This window comes from Colobus angolensis, unplaced genomic scaffold (genome assembly GCF_000951035.1).
Source record: "Colobus angolensis palliatus isolate OR3802 unplaced genomic scaffold, Cang.pa_1.0 Scaffold376, whole genome shotgun sequence".
Classification (NCBI taxonomy): domain Eukaryota; kingdom Metazoa; phylum Chordata; class Mammalia; order Primates; family Cercopithecidae; genus Colobus; species Colobus angolensis.
The window spans coordinates 366,082-385,884 of record NW_012117110.1 but is presented as its reverse complement, the minus strand read 5'-3'; the positions used below and the strand labels follow the sequence as shown (position 1 = coordinate 385,884).

General features: G+C 40.0%; 1 protein-coding gene across 2 annotated transcripts in view; it reads left to right on the top strand.

Annotated features, from left to right (window-relative positions):
- The window catches only part of ADAMTSL3 (ADAMTS-like 3), a 418,202-nt gene that overhangs the window by 212,733 nt on the left and 185,666 nt on the right, over positions 1–19,803 (top strand). For both annotated transcript variants that reach the window (XM_011953860.1, XM_011953859.1), the window contains exons 8-9: positions 2,588–2,662; positions 8,565–8,722. In XM_011953860.1, coding sequence (XP_011809250.1) covers positions 2,588–2,662; positions 8,565–8,722 — 233 coding nt within the window. The remainder of the gene's footprint in view (positions 1–2,587; positions 2,663–8,564; positions 8,723–19,803) is intronic.

Genomic DNA, 19,803 nt, shown 5'->3' with positions numbered 1-19,803 from the left:
ATGAAACTTAGTTTGGCTGGATATGAAATTCTGGGTTGAAAATACTTTTCTTTAAGAATGTTGAATATTGGCCCCCACTCTCTTCTGGCTTGTAGAGTTTCTGCCAAGATATCTGCTCTTAGTCTGATGGGCTTCCCTTTGTGGGTGACCCGACCTTTCTCTGTGGCTGCCCTTAACACTTTTTCCTTCATTTCAGCTTTGGTGAATCTGACAATTGTGTCTTGGAGTTGCTCTTCTCGAGGAGTATCTTTGTGGTGTTCCCTGTATTTCCTGAATTTGAATGTTGGCCTGCCTCACTAGGTTTGGGAAGTTCTCCTGGATGGTATCATGCAGAGTGTTTTCCAACTTGGTTCCATTTTTCCCATCACTTTCAGGCACACCAATAGGAGGTAGATTTGGTCTTTTCACATAATCCCATATTTCTTGGAGGCTTTGTTCATTTCTTTTTACTCTTTTTTCTCTACACTTCTCTTCTTGCTTCATTTCATTTATTTGATCTTCAATCACTGATAATCTTTCTTCCAGTTGATCGAGTCAGTTACTGAAGGTTGTGCATTTGTGATGTAGTTCTTGTGTCATGGTTTTCATCTCTATCAATTCTTTTAAGGTCTTCTCTGCATTGATTATTCTAGTTATCCATTCATCCATTATTTTTTCAAGGTTTTTATTTTCTTTGCGCTGGTTACATAGTTCCTCCTTTAGCTCTGAGAAGTGCGATTGACTGAAGCCTTCTTCTCTCAGCTCGTCAAAGTCATTCTCCATCCAGCTTTGTTCCATTGCTGGCGATGAGCTGTGTTCCTTTGGAGGGGGAGATGCGCTCTTATTTTTTGAATTTCCAGCTTTTCTGCACTGCTTTTTCCCCATCTTTGTGGTTTTATCTGCCTTTGGTCTTTGATGATGGTGACGTACTGATGGGGTTTTGGTGTGGATGTCCTTTCTGTTCGTTAGTTTTCCTTCTAACAGTCAGGACCCTCAGCTGCAAGTCTGTTGGTGTTTGCTTGATGTCCACTCCAGACCCTGTTTGCCTGGGTATCAGCAATGGAGGCTGCAGAAGATAGAATATTGCTGAACAGCCTCGCTGCCACCTTGCAGTTAGATCTCAGACTGCTGTCCTAGCAATGAGGGAGGCTCTGTGGGCATGGGACCCTCCCGGCCAGGTGTGGGATATAATCTCCTGGTGTGCCATTTGCTAAGACCCTTGGTCAAGTGCAGTATTAGGGTGGGAGTTACCCGATTTTCCAGGTGTTGTGTGTCTTAATTTCCTTTGGCTAGGAAAAGGGATTCCCTTCCCCCTTGTGCTTCCCAGGTGAGGCGATGCCTCGCCCTGCTTCAGCTCTTGCTGGTCGGGCTGCACCTGCGGACCAGCACTGACTCTCCGACATGCCCCAGTGAGATGAACCCGGTACCGCAGTTGAAAATGCAGAAATCAACCTGTCTTCTGTGTCACTCATGCTGGTAGCTAGAGGCTGGAACTCTTCCTATTTGGCCATCTTGGGCGCCCCCCCGCATTTTCTAATTTTTAATTATAAACAGATATTTCTATTTAATAAATCTTGCAAACTAGTCAATCAATATATTGAGATCCTTTGCTTCACTACTTTCACTCTGGAGAGTTTATCCAAAAAAAGTTGTTTTGCGTAAGTTAGACAAAAACATATGCTTGAAGTAATTCGTATCGTTGCTAATGTTCTAGTTTCATTTAGGAACAAACAATGATCAGATAGGGAACTAGTGGGATACAATATCAAATATGAGTTTAGATTATTATGTGAACACAAAAATTAAATTATCAGAACGTGTAGCAGTGTGAAAAAACATCTGTGAGGACCAGGATTTCCAGTAGGTAATTGTTTAGGCCAAGGATCATGAAATTTTTCTGTGAGAAGTCAGATAGTACAGTAAATATTTTAGTGTTATTGAGCCATATGGTCTCATTACTACAACTCTATTCTACCTTGAAGAGCACAAACAGCCTTAAATGAATGAATGAAGAGGTGTGACTAGATTTGGCCTAGGGGCCACGGTGTGCAGACCCTCGTCAAAGCACATGGATTGGGTCATGAGAGTAAAGGCAATTGAGGTAGTGGGCAGTGCATTTACTTTAAACGTTTCTTTAATGTTATTTAAGGATGTATTTAAACGAAATTATGTAATATTCATCTGCTTTACACATAGTTGGTGATTTCCAAAGATTTCCTTTTTTTTTTTTCTTGAGACAGAGTCTTACTCTGTTGCCCAGGCTGGAGTCCAGTGGCATGTTCTCAGCTCACTGCAGACTCTGCTTCCTAGGTTCCAGCAAGTCTCCTGTGTCAGCCTGACGCTTAGCTGGGACTACAGGCATGCACCGTCACGCGTGATTAATTTTTGTCTTTTCAGTAGAGATGGGGTTTCACCATGTTGGCCAGGCTGGTCTCGAACTCCTGACCTCAAGTGATCTGCCCGCTTCAGCCTCCCAAAGTGCTAGGATTGCAGAAATGAAATATAGTTAAGAATATTTTGCAGATGCCCCCAGTTTTGATTGACTTGATCATTTTCATGTGCCTTTAGTGTACTGGTTTTATTGCAGTTGTGTTCTGTTCTTTCCCAGGAGAAGAAAATGTAATAGCTGTTCCTTTGGGGAGTCGAACTGTGAGAATTACAGTGAAAGGACCTGCCCACCTCTGTAAGTGGAATTTAATCTTCACATTTTTTAATATCCTGAAAGTTTAGTTAGCCAAAAAACAAAAACAAGACAAAAGAAAACAAAAAAACCCGCAAACCAAACCTACAAGCAAAAGAAACTTTCTCTAAGTTAATGGGTAATGTTACCAAACTTGTGTCCACCTGCTTGGCATAGCAAAGCTAAACACTGACATTAGGATTTGCAGCCAGAGACAGTGAGGTATTTATTGCAGAGCACCAAGCAAGGAGAATCAAACAGCTCATGGTTAAGACCTGAACTCCCTGATATCTTACATGTTAGGATTTTTGAAGACAGGGAGATAGACATTACAGGCAAAGTCACAAATTAATACATGGAGGCTATGTACTGGTTTGACCTGAAAGGGTGGAATATCTTGAAGTGGGGGCTTACAGACCATAGGTAGATTCAAATATTTTCTGATTTGCAATTGGTTAAGAAAGGGAAGTTTTGCCTAAGACTTGGAGTTAGCAGAAAAGAATGTTAGATCTGGCCCTTGTGCATGATCTCCTTCGGATGCCTCAGGAAGAAATGTAGGACAAAGAAAGGCAGTCCGTGTTCAGCCTCAGTTCCCTCTTAACGGAGGTCTGTGTGCCAGTGGATCCATTCGGTGGGGATCTAGATTTCCTGAAAACTACTCAGGGACATATGTTAAAATGTTATCATTAGTTTCTATAGGGAACCATACATCCTGTGACTCCAACTTTTTTTGGCTATTGTTGTAATCCACCATTACTTTCTTGCTTGTGAAGTTGCTCATTTACTTCTCAAGGCTAGCTAGGTGCCTGGAATTTCTCTTGAAGGAATTCAAGATTTTCCTTTATTTCCATTCTTGGGGGTGGTAGTACCCTGTTGAATACCCCCAACTATTCTGTAGTGGGCAAAATAGTCTATATAACCAGGGAAATTATCTGTATTGTACCCTGAATTTTTCTGTTCTCATACCCCAATGGGAAATTTACTTGTTTAAGATTAATCCCCTCATGGGAAAATAAAAACCAAATTATATGTCAGATAAACTATTTTGTATAGGATGGTTGGGTGTGGTGGCTCACGCCTGTAATACCAGCTCTTTGGGAGGCTGTGGCAGGAGGATCACTTGAGTCAGGAGTTTGAGACAAGCCTGGACAGCACAGGAAGACCCCATCTCTACAAAAAATTTTTAAAAAATTAGCTAGGCATAGTGGTGCATGCCTGTAGTCCAAACTACTCAAGAGACTGAAGTAGTCCAAGGAATAGCCTGGCTACTACAGGTGTGTAGTCTAAGCTACTCCTTGAGCCTAGGAGTTCAAGGTTGCAGTGAGCTCTGATTGCACCACTGCAATCTGCCACTTCAGCCTGAGTGACACAGCAAGACCATGTCTCTAAAATAATAATAATATATGGAGAGTAAAGTAAGATTTGGGAATGTTCTGGAGATTTCAGCAAAGTGGTACAAAAAAATAAAACAAAACAAAATTTAAAATACAAAACCTTATCCGTGAATATGGCTGATCAGAACAAGCCTTGCTGCTAGCACTTCACAGCTTCCCGTCTAGGGGTTCCTGAAGGCCGACACTGGTTTCCCAGAATACTGTGAGTTTGAAGTAATAAATAGATGATGGTGATGGCTTCACTCTGTGAATACACTGAAACCATTAAATTATGCATTTTAAAAGGGCAAAGTTTATGGCATTCAAATTATATGTAGAAAAGATGTTAAAAAACAAAAAAACGCAGTGAATGGTCTTGATAGTCTCATGATATTAAAGGCCATTCCCCAAAATTCAGCTCCAAATATAGCTTTATAAATTGTAAAAACAGAATAAGTAAACAGTAAACAGAATAAGTAAAGGTGAACACTTTCAGACAAAAATTCGTTTATGTGTGTATGTTCTGGCATATTCAACATAACTTTATATTCAAGACTGGCACTCTTCAAGAACAGGGCTCAAAAATGTTCTCATTTCTTCAAGAGTGACAAGTCTGTTGCTTGGACTATTTCCCTCTCTGAACAATCTCACAACTGGCAGTAGAAGTATTTCTGAAAGTTATCCTTCTTTGCTGATGAATAGAACTGGCTTCATTTACTAAGCACTTAGTTAACATTTCTGAATATCTAAATATAGAAGTGGTTTTATTTTCTGGATTTATGGAACTTTTTTCTAAATTTTTATTTGTAAAAGAGGTAATTTATGAAATGAAGCTTATTTTGCAGTAATAAGTCATTCTTTTAACATCCACATTAACTATAACTATCCAAAAGACTGCATTACTAAGAACTGAAAATAGCCAGCAACATTAATGTCAGTCTCCTTGCTGTGGAGTGGATTTTAATTACAGAATATCCATCTTATATACTGCCTAGAGGTGTTTGTTTAGATCCTGAATTTCCAGTCCTGTCCCAAGCCTTGCCACAGCATTATGGGGAGCACACAGCCCCAAATTTTCCAGGGGTGCATCCCTTAAAAAATGGAAGCAATAAGCAGATCCCTGCAAAACAGATTTTATTGCAGCAAAACTTCAGCATTAAATGTGTTTGACTAGCAATAAACTTAAGAAGTCAAGAGATCATAAACCAAAAACCTCCAATTCAATTGGAAAAATATTTTCCCTTTAAGCCCTATCTGATGACCATATATAGAGATGTATAAATAAACATGGGTACTGTACCTAATGACCAATCAGAGGAAATTGACATGAATGAAATTAGCATATACAAATACAGCTCTACTGTACATATAAGTTTGATGTATTTATAACTATGTTAGCCATGCTAAACACTCATTCCACATTTACCTAACAGTACTTTCATGGCCTTTAGAATTTAGGGAGACCTCTTGGGGATGGTTACCATGACCCTGCCTTTTTTGAAAGAAGCCTGAACTAATACTTCTCAATGCAAACCCCTCAACTAGAAGCAGGTAGAAGCATCTGTTATTTTTCTAGGCATAATTTCTTTTACAAATAGCTAGTAATGGATTAAAATATTTAAAGGCATCACTAGAGGACCTGAGTTGTGAAGATTTGGGGATAAAAGAAAGTCATGATTTCTAATTTTTACTCTTTTTGAGACTACCTATCATGTCTTCCCCAACACTTCCCTCCCTCCCTTCAATATTAAGTCTGGAGAGGAGAAAGAAGTTGGGCTGTGGGCAGCAGGAAAGAAGGCTCACATTCTCTTCCCTTAATACTGGTGGGGATGTTTATAGGCTTCCTGGGGTCTCCCACACACTAACCACCTTGCTGCAGAAACCACAGAGGGTCAGTGAAACCTCTGAGAACTGAAGGGCTTCCACATGCAGCTCTCAATAGCCATGAATCACACTTTGTCACAACATAGGGCTGCAGTAAATATGGGGAAATGGTGGAAATTAATAAAAACTTAAAGGTATCCATAAGTCATCATCTGAATTGTTGATTGAAACACCACAAACTCCTTTATTTATCATTTATTTTTAAGAGGCACCAGCACAGAGCAGAAGCAAGTTTGCCACCAATAAAAATGACAACTTTTAAAGAACTGCATTGGCCTCCACCTTGCTGTGGATTTGGCACAACGGCTTTGTTAATTCAGATTATCAGAATTGTTTGTGTCCATAAACTCTACCTTCACCTAATCACTTCACCAGTCTTTCTTCACTCACCTTTGATTCTGCTTACCCATTTATACAATCGAGGTCAAAATACCTGCTTTCTGCCTCCTAGAAAGGCAACCAGTGTTTGTGCTTTAGAGAACTGGAAGCCTTTTGAAATACTCAAATTAAAAATATTTTACAATAAGCATACCATTTAGTGGAGAAGCAGAATGGTTTGGGTAATTAACGTGAACTTGAACATTGTTTTTGCTACTTGTGTTTTTATATCCGTGTCACTGAGACTCTTAGACACGGTTAAAATAGTGGCTAGATTCTGTATTAAAAACCAAATATCAAAACCAAGTTAACAAAAATGCTGGCCTTTGGTTTAGGGAATAGATATCATAGCAACTGGTCATCCCTTCCTCCCAGATCACATTCCCAGATTTTTACACCCCTTGCCCCAACTCTGCATCCTGATCTGCAACTTGGAACGCTGTGGTCCAGAAGGCTAGCACAATGGTAAAACAATTACTACCCCAACACAGCCACAGAATCCATTGCACGCTGCTTGAATTTAATCAAGTCATTTCAGACTAAATCAGTGTCTAGAAACTTGTATTTTGCATGCCTTCTGTGAGGATGCATTATGTCCAACTTCATTTTGTGTCTTGATATTGCCTTAATGCTCATCGTTTTTTTTTTTTCTCATTGACTTTAGAGACATCCATTGTAGGGCCCACTTACTATCTCCAGTTCGCCGTTTCATTTTTACTGACAACTCACTTTATAACACTCAGTTTTATATCTTCATTGGAACTAGGAAATGAATTTAATCTCACACTTTCCAAAAATCTATTGCGGTCATGGAGATCAGGGCCAAAGTGGTTGGGGTTTTGTGTGCCTGAAAGTAGCCAGCATTATTCTTCGACCGCTAATGACTCCTCCAGATCATGTAGCTCATGTCCAGCCTTTGAATTTTCCCAGAAAAGTTCCCAGCCTGCCTGTCAGGGATAATCAGGGATGTCTCCTAATGCCTGTTATGCAGTCTGTCCAGGGCACTTGAATTCCTACAGCTGCTCCAGTGACAGAGAAAAATCCAGCAAATGAAAACAACCAAAGCCCAGCAGCCCATGGATGGAAGCTCCCTAATGCCAGACTATTTTGTCACATTTTATCAGCTTTCCATTTTTGACACTCAGTGGAATTTTGGTTCCTTTGTGTTCTTTGTTTGAAATTGTTAAAGACTGGTATGATATCATTGAATCAAGTGTGGGTTTTAAAATAGAGTTGGACCTGGGAGATTGACTGCTCTGACTCCTCATTTTAGATATGAGGCAATGAAAACCCAAGGCAGAAAGCTAGAGAAAAATACGGGGCCAGAAATGCAGGTGCCCCAGAATCTAGCTGTATATACATTTTTTATCGCCTCTCTCAACATGAAACCAGATCTACTAAGTATGGTGACACTTAGAAAATAAAAGAAAGAAAAGAAAGAGGGAAGAAAGACAAATTTAAAAGAAAATAAAAGAAAGAAAAGAAACAGGGAGGAGAGACAAATTTAAATAAAGTAGAAATGCTTTTTTGTTTAAACTGTGATAAGCAAACATTTTTTTCTGTAGGAAATCTTAAAAGCACTTTTGTTCATGTGAAAGCAAATTTGAAAAAAGGGGTTTCATGCACAAGGGACATCTTTGTGGCAATGGAATGGTTATGTATTTTGATTGTGATGGTGGGTGATAAAATGACATTGAACTATATGCACATACTGTACCAGTGTCAATTTCCTGGTTTTGATATTCGACTATACTTTTGTAGCATGTAAACATTAGACAAAAGGGAAGGAAGATTACAAAGGACCTCTCTATACTATTTTTGCAACTTCCTCTTAATCTAGAATTATTTCAAAATGAAAAGTTTTGTTTGATAAAAAGTAAATTTGAAATTTGCTGTGATTTTGTCTAAAAGAGTAGGCATAAGATCTTTTGACAAGTAATAAAATGAGTGAACATAGCTTTACTTTGAGTATTAGCTACATCATGAAAACATATAAAGAAAGAAAAGTTTTCTCTTTCTCCTTATGCTAGAAATGGCTCTAAAGAATTGAGTGGAACTATTAGGGCCTGCCACCCTTGTTAGCTCCTTTTTTATGGACAATTAAAAATCTTATATATCTATTTCACCAATATCAATTAATGTTTGTAAACTGAGTGGCTATTTTGACATTGTTTTGATATCATATACTGACATTGTACTTGCTAAAGTGTCTTTTGTAATAAAATGCCTTTAAGATTGTTTCTTATTTGAATCATATATTTTAATTGTAGTTATTGAATCAAAAACACTTCAAGGAAGCAAAGGAGAACACAGCTTTAACAGCCCTGGCGTCTTTGTTGTAGAAAACACGACAGTGGAATTTCAGAGGGGCTCTGAGAGGCAAACCTTTAAGATTCCAGGACCTCTGATGGCTGATTTCATCTTCAAGGTAGGATGATCCTCTTCATAAAATTCATGTACCTGAATCCCAGAACATCTTGATTTTTAAAACAGTAAGTTTGTTTAGCAAGACGTCATCAATGATTGTTTTTTTATACAGAGCATGTGTCATCAATATTTCCAACTTGGCAGTTCATTCTTAAAAATTGTTCAGCACTCTTAAATTTCTGCTCCTAACCCTGACAGTTAAAAACAAACTTCACTTTTATGGGGGAATGATCGATTCTCTATTTATAATCTCTGGTTGCTTTGTTTGTTTGTTTGTTGATTTAAGAAACAGGGTCTCTCTGTGTTGCTCAGGCTGGTGCAGTGGCTATTCACAGCTGCAATCATAGCCTTGAACTCCCGGGCCCAAGTGATCCTTCTACCTCAACCTCCCGAGCAGCTGTGTTCAGTTTTAGATAGAGTTTGGTGAAAACAGCCGATGGTTAAATATACCATATCCTAAACCAGTATTGTGCCACTGCATGTCTTCGCCTTGCAAAGGAGAGCAGAGACAACAGGGGCTCATTCCTTACCCTTCTTTAAGATAGTTATCCTTAAGGGATCTTTATTTCAACCTTCAACCCTTAGAATATGCAGTCTTGCAGTGGGCTGATTGAAGATCAGGATTTGCTTCCCCAGATGTTCTATGACAGACACTTGTCACAAGTGTCTGCTCTGGAACCATGAGCCTATGTCCCCTTTCTGGATACTGCTGGGGCATCTTCCCTCATTCAGAGGACATGAAGTATAGTGGCCAGTATATTTCCAAGGTGACACAGTTTGAAACTCTTCTGATAAATTTGAAAATGCCAGGAAATGAAAAAGATAGTTTAGTGTGTGGTTTTGTCCTATCCTGTTTTAGAAACCCATTCCAAAATGTAAATGGAAGCTAGAAAATAGCCCCAATTACCAGTTATATTTTTCTATATGAAAAAAACTCATTAACTTTAAAAAGCTGTCTATGTTCTACATATTAATTTGTCACGGAATGTTTCACTGGGACATCAGTTGTGTCAGCAGAGGAACATGCACAGAGGTAGATGAGAGTTGCTAACCCATCCCAATCCCTGAGATATAAATTCAGCCTGCGATGGGACCGGCCAAGTATTGGCCTGCACACTGTATTGTTTTGTTTCTGAAACTTTGGATTTTGAATAATCAACACTTAAAAATCGAGAGATTTTTACATCAAAAGATCAGGTTTTTTTTTTTTTTTTTTTTTTTTTCCCGGAGTCTTGCTCTATCACCCAGGCTGGAGTGCAGTGGCCGGATCTCAGCTCACTGCAAGCTCAATGAGAAGCACTCTCTATCTCCCTAGGTTTTTTTTTTTTTTTTTTTTCTTTCCCCCCTGCTTCTCTGTAAAAATGGGAAGAGCTGACAACTAGCTTGCATTTTACAATAGCAATAATTGACTGTAACTGGAGAACAGCTGCCTTCCAGTCTCAGGTCTGCCGTGGTCCACACCACTGCGTATTGTGTCCCTAACACTAAAGGCATAAGTGGTTGGTTGCCGTTCATCCTGATCTGGCATTTATATCATCTGCCTAGCCTCCACAGACATTTATGTTTCTGACTTCTGTGTCATATCCTTAAAGCATTGACCCAATAGTCTTCTTAGACAGTCATATTGTGAAAGGTTTTGGGGAAGCCATAATTACCTTTTTTATAAAGTCTCTCTCTGGTCTATTGTTATGGCATAAATTCTGTGCTTTCCTTGCCCTCCTTAGGGCCTCCCTGTCTGATTCTCAAGTAGAAAATATACAACACGCACATACACACACACACACACACACAGAGTTTTTGTTCTGTTTTTTATTTTTTATTTTTTTGAGATGGAGTCTTGCTCTGTCACCCAGGCTGGAGTGCAGTGGGGCGATCTCAGCTCACTGCAAGCTCTGCCTCCCGGATTCACGCCATTCTCCTGCCTCAGCCTCCCAAGTAGCTGGGACTACAGGCGCCCGCCACCTCGTCTGGCTAATTTTTTGCATTTTTAGTAGAGACAGGGTTTCACCGTGTTAGCCAGGATGGTCTCGATCTCCTGACCTCGTGATCCGCCCACCTCGGCCTCCCAAAGTGTTGGGATGAGCCACCGCGCCCGGCATTTTATTCTCTTTTAATTACTACTCAGAGAATCTGTATTCTTCTCAAGTCAACTTGGAGGTCCCTGACTGAATAGGAGACAGTAACACAATGATGAAATGAGGAAAGCACCCACAAAGATTAGTATTTCAAGATATTGTTTGGTTACAGTATCAGCATCAGTAGATCTTAACAGTATACTGTTTATGATACCATTTATAAAAACACACACATAAACTGCATATTTCTATGTGTTTGTATGTACTCACACATATATGTATATGTGTGTGTGCATATTTTTTAAAATAATGTGGAAGGATACATTTCAAAATGGCAACACTGAAAACAACAGTGACTATTTTAGAGGGGATAACATTTTGTAATATCTAATTCTTAAAATAATGTTTAAAAGGAAGAATGTGACTGGGCAGGCGTTGTGGCTCATGCCTGTAATCCCAGCCCTTAGGGAGGCAAAAGCGGGTGAATCACCTGAGGTCAGGAGTTCGAGACCAGCCTATCCAACATGATGAAACCCTGTCTCATTAAAAATACAAAAATAGCCGGGCATGGTGACGCACACCTGTAATCCCAGCTACTCAGGGGGCTGAGGCAGGAGAATTACTTGAACCCAGGAGGCAGAGGTCGCAGTGAGCCAAGATCGCACCACTGCATTCCAGCCTGGGCAACACAGCAAGATTCCATCTCAAAAATAATAATAATAATAATAATAAGTAATAAAAAGCAAATGGAAGAATGAATTCACATACCATGTGCATAATTAAAAATTACACCTTCTTGCCCAAATCATGTACTCATCTCTTAATAGAGTAAATTTTAAAAAGTGTGTGTGTGTGTGTGTGAGAGAGAGAGAGAGAGAGAGAGAGAGACGGCATGATCTCGGCTCACTGCAACCTCCTCCTGAGTAGCTGGGATTACAGGCATGCACCACTACACCTGGCTAAATTTTTTTTTTTTGTATTTTTAGTAGGGATGGGGTTTCTCCATGTTGTTCAGACTGGTCTCAAACTCCTGATCTCAAATGATCCACCCACCTTGGTCTTCCAAAGAGCTGGGATTACAGATGTGAGCCACCGTGCCCGGCCAATAGAGTACATTTTAACAGCACGTTCAGGGTACAGTGTCTGCATTCGTATTCAGTCCTCTATGTTCCTGTCTCTGAGTTCTGGCTCTCTCAGATTTAATAAACAGTTCTGGAGTTTGACTTCAACTCCTGGAAAGCTTTTGATCTCTCTAGACTGAAAAGGTGTTTTGAAAAATACATTTATCAAAGAGGGTGTTACAGACAACTGTCTGACTCATGCATAAATAGAGCCTCATTTTCATACCTACAGCAATTGTCTCTCATGGATGTGGTGTACTTAGTAGGGGAGAATGTGACAAAATTGGAGACACTGATGTTGAAGTAAGAGTGGCTCTGATGTTGTTTTTTTCCTGACTTGGGAGCTTGTCCAAATAATGTGGGTTTCTGGGAAGTATCCTTTTCCATCAGTTCCTTTTTTTTTTTGGTTCCAAACATTGTAGTATTTCCCAGCCTATGTTGTTGCTAAGATAAGGAATTCTGCTTGCGTTCATCTCTTCCTGGCCCATCACACAATCAAGTCATGGCTGTACTTTGAGTGGGAGGTTAAAAGTGCCTGTGAGGTCACTGATGACAGTCAGCCCTGTGTCCCTGTGTTTCATTGTGTCTCTTTCCATTCCAGTCAACCAACAAAAGCTAGTCTATAACTGGAAGTCCTGGCTTCAACCTGAGAGAGGATGAGGCAGTGAATACCAGTCCTGCATAATCAGTGCTAATTTGGCACAGCCGTGGGTGCGCTGAGCTAGGTTGAGGCACACGCTTTGCTACAGTTCATGTAGTAGACCTTATTTCATGGGCTTTTGATAACTATACTGTTGAACACTACTGTATTCTTACATAAAGAGTAAAATATGTAGACATCAATGGGATGTTAGGTTGTCTTACAGGTATTGTTGCTCAGATTTTGCAGCTTAGCATCTCACTGTACCAATGAGAAAAAAATTTCTTTTTTCTACTCTTTAAGAAGCTGTATTTTCATGGTTGGACCATTCTTGAAAATTGCACATTTTCTTCTTCCAGTGGATTTCTCATTATATATGCTTGTTTTCCTGAATAACCTGTTTCCCTTTTTTCTTTTTTTTAATTTGTGTGTAGCTACAGGACCTCACTATGTTGCCCAGTCTGGTCTTGAATTCGTGGCCTCCAGCAATTCTCCTGCCTCAGCCTCCCAAATTGCTGGGATTACAGGTGTGAGCCACCGTGCCCAGCCCTCAATGACCTGCTTTTCATGGATGACCCTTGTCATAGCACTAAGGGATATTTTGCATTAGGGCCCTGCTTCTTCAATATGTGCAGGTTGCCCCCAGGTAGCAGTAGTGAGTCTTGTACAGTAGTTGATGCCATGTGCTTCATGGATTGACAGCAAGATATACACTATTAATTCAGTGAGAATTTACTGAATATTTGCATCTATGAGTAGACGTTTGTGAATATCAATTTTAAGTATATTCCCATGAGGATATCTGAAAAAACAAAATTAAATGACTTTGATAAAGACATGTCTTTCCATGGTTAATTTTTAACTACTTTTGGTAGATTTTCTCATCTTTTAAAAAACATATATATCTTCGGGGAGGAAAAAAAAAGTTTCTCTTCTTGGGCTCTGAAATCTTCCTTTTTCAGCTAGTTGTCTTCTTAGGGATTCATTTTTTTTCCACTCTGATATTTTGTGTTTCTTCAGGAAAATGTTTTCTGATTGCTTTTCTACTAGTCCTCAGTTGTACAATCTCCATCTTCAGTTTCCTCAGTTCTAGATATCTTTTATGCTGTCAACCCATGAGCTTCTTCTGTTTCTGGGGAGTTATGATAGCATATTTAACTTATCCGGGCACAAGAGGATTTGAAACTGCCTGTCTTGGTTCTCTGAAAGAACATGTTGGAGGCTTTCAATGCAGTGCAGATAGTGTCTACATTTATACATTCACAGGTGTTTCAAAACTCAGCAAGACACAGTTTTAGAGTCAGTGCCTATATTAGTTTCACAACACTGTTGTTACTGAGTACTCCACAACTGAGTGGCCTAAACAACCAAATGTATTGTCCCACAGTTCTGAAGCCTGAAAGTCCAAAATCAGGGTGTTGGCAGGATCGGTTTCTTCTGAGGGCTGTGAAGGAGAAGCTGTCTTATGTCTGTCGCCTCAATTCTTTGAGTTCAGGAATCACCTTCCCTCTGTGCGTGTCTGCCTCTGGGTGCAAATTTCTCAGTTTCTCCTATGCATTTTTTTTTTTTTTGAGACAGAGACTCACTATGTCACCCAGGCTGAAGTGCAGTGGCACAATCTAGGCTCATTACAACCTCCACTTCCTGGGTTCAAGCCATTCTCTCACCTCAGCCTCCTGAGTACGTGCTCCACCACGCTGGACTAATTTTTGTATTTTTAGTAGAGACGGGGTTTTGCCATGTTGGCCAGGCTGGTCTTGAACTCCTAGGCCCAAGCTATCTGCCCACCTTGGCCTCCTAAAGTGCTGGAATTACAGGCATGAGCCACCAGACCTGCCCAGTCCAAACTTCCCGTTTTTATAAGGACACCACTCATACTAGATTAAGTCCTCCCAGTTACCTTACCTTAACTACATTGGCAAAGACCATATTTCCAAATAAGATAGTATTCTGAGATACAGTGGGCTACACTTTTGACATGTTGTTTTTGGGGCACACAATTCAACCCCTAACAGTGCCAGCAGAAAAGAAAATTTACCTGTTTCCTCATGCCTTTCAGTCATTGGGATTCTGTCTCATTGTAAGCATTTATCATTCATTTCAAAGGCAGAAACTTTTAGAATATTGCATATTTTTCTGGAATGTGGTCTGTTGAGGGAAATTTCTTGGTTAAAGCAATTCATACACTGCTTTAGTAATTACCAGAACTCACAGCTAAGATATGTGTAGAAATGTAGACATACTATGAATAGTTTTACATAAAAATCTATTTCATAAATTTTGGAAATTCTTTTGAAGTGGCCAAGTCAAGTAGTTGAATTTGAATTCATTTTTATACCATCGGTTTTGTTTGTTTGTTTTTGAGATAGGTCTTGCTCCGTCACCCAGGCCAAGTACAGGCTGTAAGTAATCCTCTGGCCTCAGCCTCCAATAACCTGGGACTAGAGGCACACAACCCCACAGCCAGCTAATTTTAATTTTTTTTTGTAGAGACAGAGTCTCACTATGTTACCCAGGCTGGCATTGAACTCCTGAGCTCAAGCAACCTTCCTGCCTCAGACTCCTAAAGAGCTGGGATTAGAGGTGTGAGCCACCATGCCTGACCACATACTTTTATTATAAAACTCATTTTCCTCATCAAACAGTGGTAATACACTTTTGCAGATGTTAATGTGCATTTCTCTTTTGCCATTCTCTGTACTTCACCATTTTCTTTTTCAGCAGAGCTGTTTGCCCTGTGGACTTGACAGCAGTGGTATGGCAGATGGTGATTAGCAGGAGTGCCAAGAGAAAGCATTCATGTTCATCTTTTCATTATTAAAGTAGGGTTATTATTATTTTGAGCTTAGTCTTTGGAAAGCCACGCTTAGTGGAGAGAGATGAAGATTTTCCAAATTGATTTAGTCCCCATAACATTTCCAGGGCCAAGCCTGGGGTCCTAATCCATAGCACATCTTCTATAACATGGAGAGGATGCTCCTTTCTCCAGTAAGGGTGCGCCTCGGTCCAGTGTCCTCAGGAGGACGTGCACCGCAGGGCATGTCCAGCCAGAATGTGGAAAGCCTTTTCCCTCTCCTGGCGCCAGGATGAAGGAAGCAGGCAGCAAAATGTGTTTCATGATGGTGGTCGCTCTCCAGGGCAGGGAGGCTTTCAAGGAAAGCCAAAAGCAGAAAAGGAGATTTTGCTCCCTCCCCAGGCAGAGCTTCCAGAGGAAAGCACCTCATGGGGATTCCACCTCCATCAGCAACAACCCAGAGAAGCCACATGAGAGTTAAAGTGGAATTAGTGCCATGAAACATTTAGTCACAGGCTGAGTCTGAGTTTAGCTCCCCGTAGTCTCCTTCAGTTCCTGAGTGGTAATGGAAGACATCTAGAAAATTTAATGTACTCTTGGCTGGCCAGGGGGTGACATGGTGGTGGCAAAATGACACTTTAGCAGAGAGGTATGGGTAGAGAGACTATGGGTCCTATTTTGTTCAGAAAAGGCCCAGTTTGTGCTTGTTACCCCAACTTAATTGTTAGTGGCTCCTCTTTTCACTCTCAGAAGCATCCTGGCATGAACAATAAATCCGATGGTCTCCCTAGGTGCAGAGCTCTAAGGCAGCCAAGGATTGGATAGGGGTCCCAGCCACACCACTGAGAACGTGCAGCAAGACAAGAATGGCAGTGTCGAGGGACTAGGGGAAAGATAGTGTGCCCACTGGCAGCATTTAGGGCCCATTGAGGATTTGAGTAAGCTGTTGTATATTTGCCCTGCACTGAAAGTAAAAGGCACTGGTCCAGGTGTCACATGTGGACAAGACGATGTGATCTCTGGAAGCCCAGTAGGCCTTTTTCTTTCTTGCGGACTTTCTCAGCAAGGAAACCCCAGAAACTCCACGGTAGACCTTTTACCACCTCTCATCGACAAGAATTGGGCCACGTGCCCACTCTATACCACCCACAGCTGTGTTCATCTGGGTCCTCTAAGAATCAAATGCCAAGGCAGGATGAGCAGTACAAGAATTTATTCAGGAAATGCCAATAAGAAAAAAGTGAGAGAGAAAGCAAAATGATACTGGGAGAGCCGTCAGCCTGCACTGAAAATCTGACCATGAGTGAAGGAGAGAGGGAAGGAAGGAAGGTCAAATGCAAACATCTTAAATGCAGTAGGTTCTAGGACAATTCAGCAAAGCTAGAGAGGAGACCCTGAGCCAATGTCATTCATCATAGGACTCTAGTGTCTCCCAGGAATAGCTCTGCCTTCAGTATTCCTGCTGTGCTTAGTCACTGGCTAGGAGCCTCCCATGGGAAGCTTGACCCAGAACTGGGGCTGTTGGCCAGTGACACTCTTTGCAGTTGTGTATCTGAGCGGAACACTCATAGGTCCTGCCACTAGCAAGGTAAATGTGACCACGGTGATTCACTTAGAACAATCAGGATGTGCAGTGGCTCATGCCTGTAATCCCAGTACTTTGGGAGGCTGAGGCAGGTGGATCACAAGATCAGGAGATTGAGACCATCCTGGCCAACATGGTGAAACCCCGTCTCTACTAAAAATACAAAAATTAGCTGGGCGTGGTGGCAGGCACCTGTAATTCCAGCCACTTGGGAGGCTGAGGCAGGAGAATTGCTTGAACCTGGGAGGCAGAGGTTGCAGTGAGCCAAGATTGCAGCACCGCACTCCAGCTTGGTGACAGAGCAAGACTCCATCTCAAAAAAAAAAAAAAAAAAAAAAAAGAACAATCAGGATGTATGTATGTATATGTAAGACCCAGGAGGGAGGAATGAGCATGAACAAAATTGAGTGTCTGTAAAATGGAAAGGAGAAATGGATGTTGGTAGGCAATGAAATGTGTCTACTGCACTAAGGATTTCTCTTTCTGTAACACATCTGGCTTAATGCCTTTTATTTCTCTCTTTTATTTTTCTTTTCAGTGGTAATGGAGAAGACTTAGAAACCATTTATGTCTTTCTTAGGCTTATTATTTTAGCCAGTTTTGAAATTTACATTTTTCTAGGGAAGTATCCAGTTCATCTCATTTTTCAAACTTAGCTCTTCAAATGTAATCATGATATTCCCTTATTGTTAAAAATAGTCTCCTCTTTACCTATAACTATGTCTCTTTCATTCCTAAACTCGTTTATTGGTTCCTTGTATAATTGTTGTTTTGTTCAGACCATCCAAACATTGTCTCTGAGACATCTAACAACTAAATTTTTGTTTTGTTCATTAACTCAGAGGTTTTTTTTATGTTTCTATTTATATAAATTTTTATTTATTTCTTTTATTTTTATATGGGTTTATTTTGGTGTTGTATTTTCAGCTTCTAGAACTGAATTCTTAATTCATTCTATTTTCATTTTTTTCTCCATTAAATGTATTTAGGGCTATCAGTTTCTCTCTACAGAAGTTCTCAATTTTACTGTAATGTAGTTTATCAGTCTTTAACTTTATTCTTAGTGCTATTTGTATCTTGGTTGAGAAATCTGCCTCATCCAGAATCATGAAGATATTCTTCTTTTTGTCATTGTTTGTGTGTGTGTTTTTTTTTTTGAGATGAGGTCTTGCTTTGTTGCCCAGGCTGAGGTTCAGTGGCACAATCGTGACTCACTGCAGCTTTGACCTCCTGGGCTCTGGTGATTCTCTCACCTCAGCTTTCCAAGTAGTTGGGACTACATGTGCACACCACCATGCCCGGCTATTTATTTATTTATTTATTTATTCGAGACTCTCTCTGTCACCTAGACTGGAGTGCAGTGGCATGATCTCACCTCCCTGCAACATCCACCTCCTGGGTTCAAGGTATTCTCCTGCCTCAGCCTCCCGAGTAATTGGGATTACAGGCGTATGCTATCACACCTGGCAATTTTTTAGTAGAGACAGGGTTTCACCCTATTGGCCAGGCTGGTGTTGAACTCCTGACCTCAAGTGATCCACCCACCTCAGCCTCCCAGACTGCTGGGATTACAGATGTGAGCCACTGCACCTGGCCAAATTAAAAAAAAAAATTTTTTTTTCTTTGTAGTAACAGGATCCAGCTGTGTTGCCCAGGCTGGTCTCAAACTCATGAGCTCAAGTGATCCTTCTGCCTTGGGCTCCCAAAGTCCTGGGAATACAGGTGTGAGTCACCATGCCCAGCCCCTAAGATATTCTTCTGTTTGCTTTTAGAAGTCTTATTATTTTTCCTTTCACACCAAAGGCTATAATTGCTCTAGAAATTGTTTTTGTATATATTGTGAGGTATAATAGAATCAATTTCTTTTCTATATGACTGTTTAATTGACGTGGAGTCATTAGGTGAATGATCCATTGCCTATTTCTCTGAAGTCTGATAACAACAATGTATTTATGGACCGTACTTTGTTTCATCAATCTGTTTGTTTATTTGTGCCAATACCATTGTGATATATCTACTGTAGCATTAAAATAAGTCTTGATATCTGGTAGTGTAAGTTTCTGCTATGTTCTTGCAGATTATCTTTGCTTTTCTTGACACTGCATTTTTATATCATTGAAAATCAGCTTGTCTGTTTTTAAAAATCAACTGGATTTTGATTGGAATTGCATTGGATCTCAATGTCAATTTAAGGAAAATTGACACTTTCCAATACTAAGTCTTTCAATTCATAAATGTGGCATATCCATACATTTTTTAGTTCTTTTAAAATTTTTTCAATAATGTTCATAATTTTTACTCTATGTCTTTAATGTGTTTTATTAAATTTATTTTCAGGTGTTTGTTATTTTGATGTTATTATAAATGGTATTGTTTAAGTTTCTATTTGTTTCTGGGGTGTGGGAATACTGATTTTTGGGTATTGACATTATATTCTTACTCTATTCATGTGTTAATACTTACAGTTTGTGAATTCTTTTGGATTGTATACATACACAATTGTGACATCTGCAAGTAATGAAGATGGCAGCTGTCCTTGTTATGCATCTCACTTCAGGAGCAAAGTTCCCTATAATTCACCATTATATATAATGTTTACTATAAAATTTTTTATAGATATTTTATTTGGTGAAAGAATTTTTTTCTTTTTCTAGTTTGCTTCATTATGTACAAGCATAGAGCTGTATCAAATGCATTTTCTGCATCTTTAGAGATGATCACATGGTTTTCTCCTTTTTCCTTTTTAATGTAATAAGTGACATTGATTTTTCATATACTAAACCAGCTGTATCTTCCTGTGATAAACCTACTTGTTCATTATTCTTTTTGATTAGAATTTATTGTTAGTTGCTGGGCGTGGTGGCTCA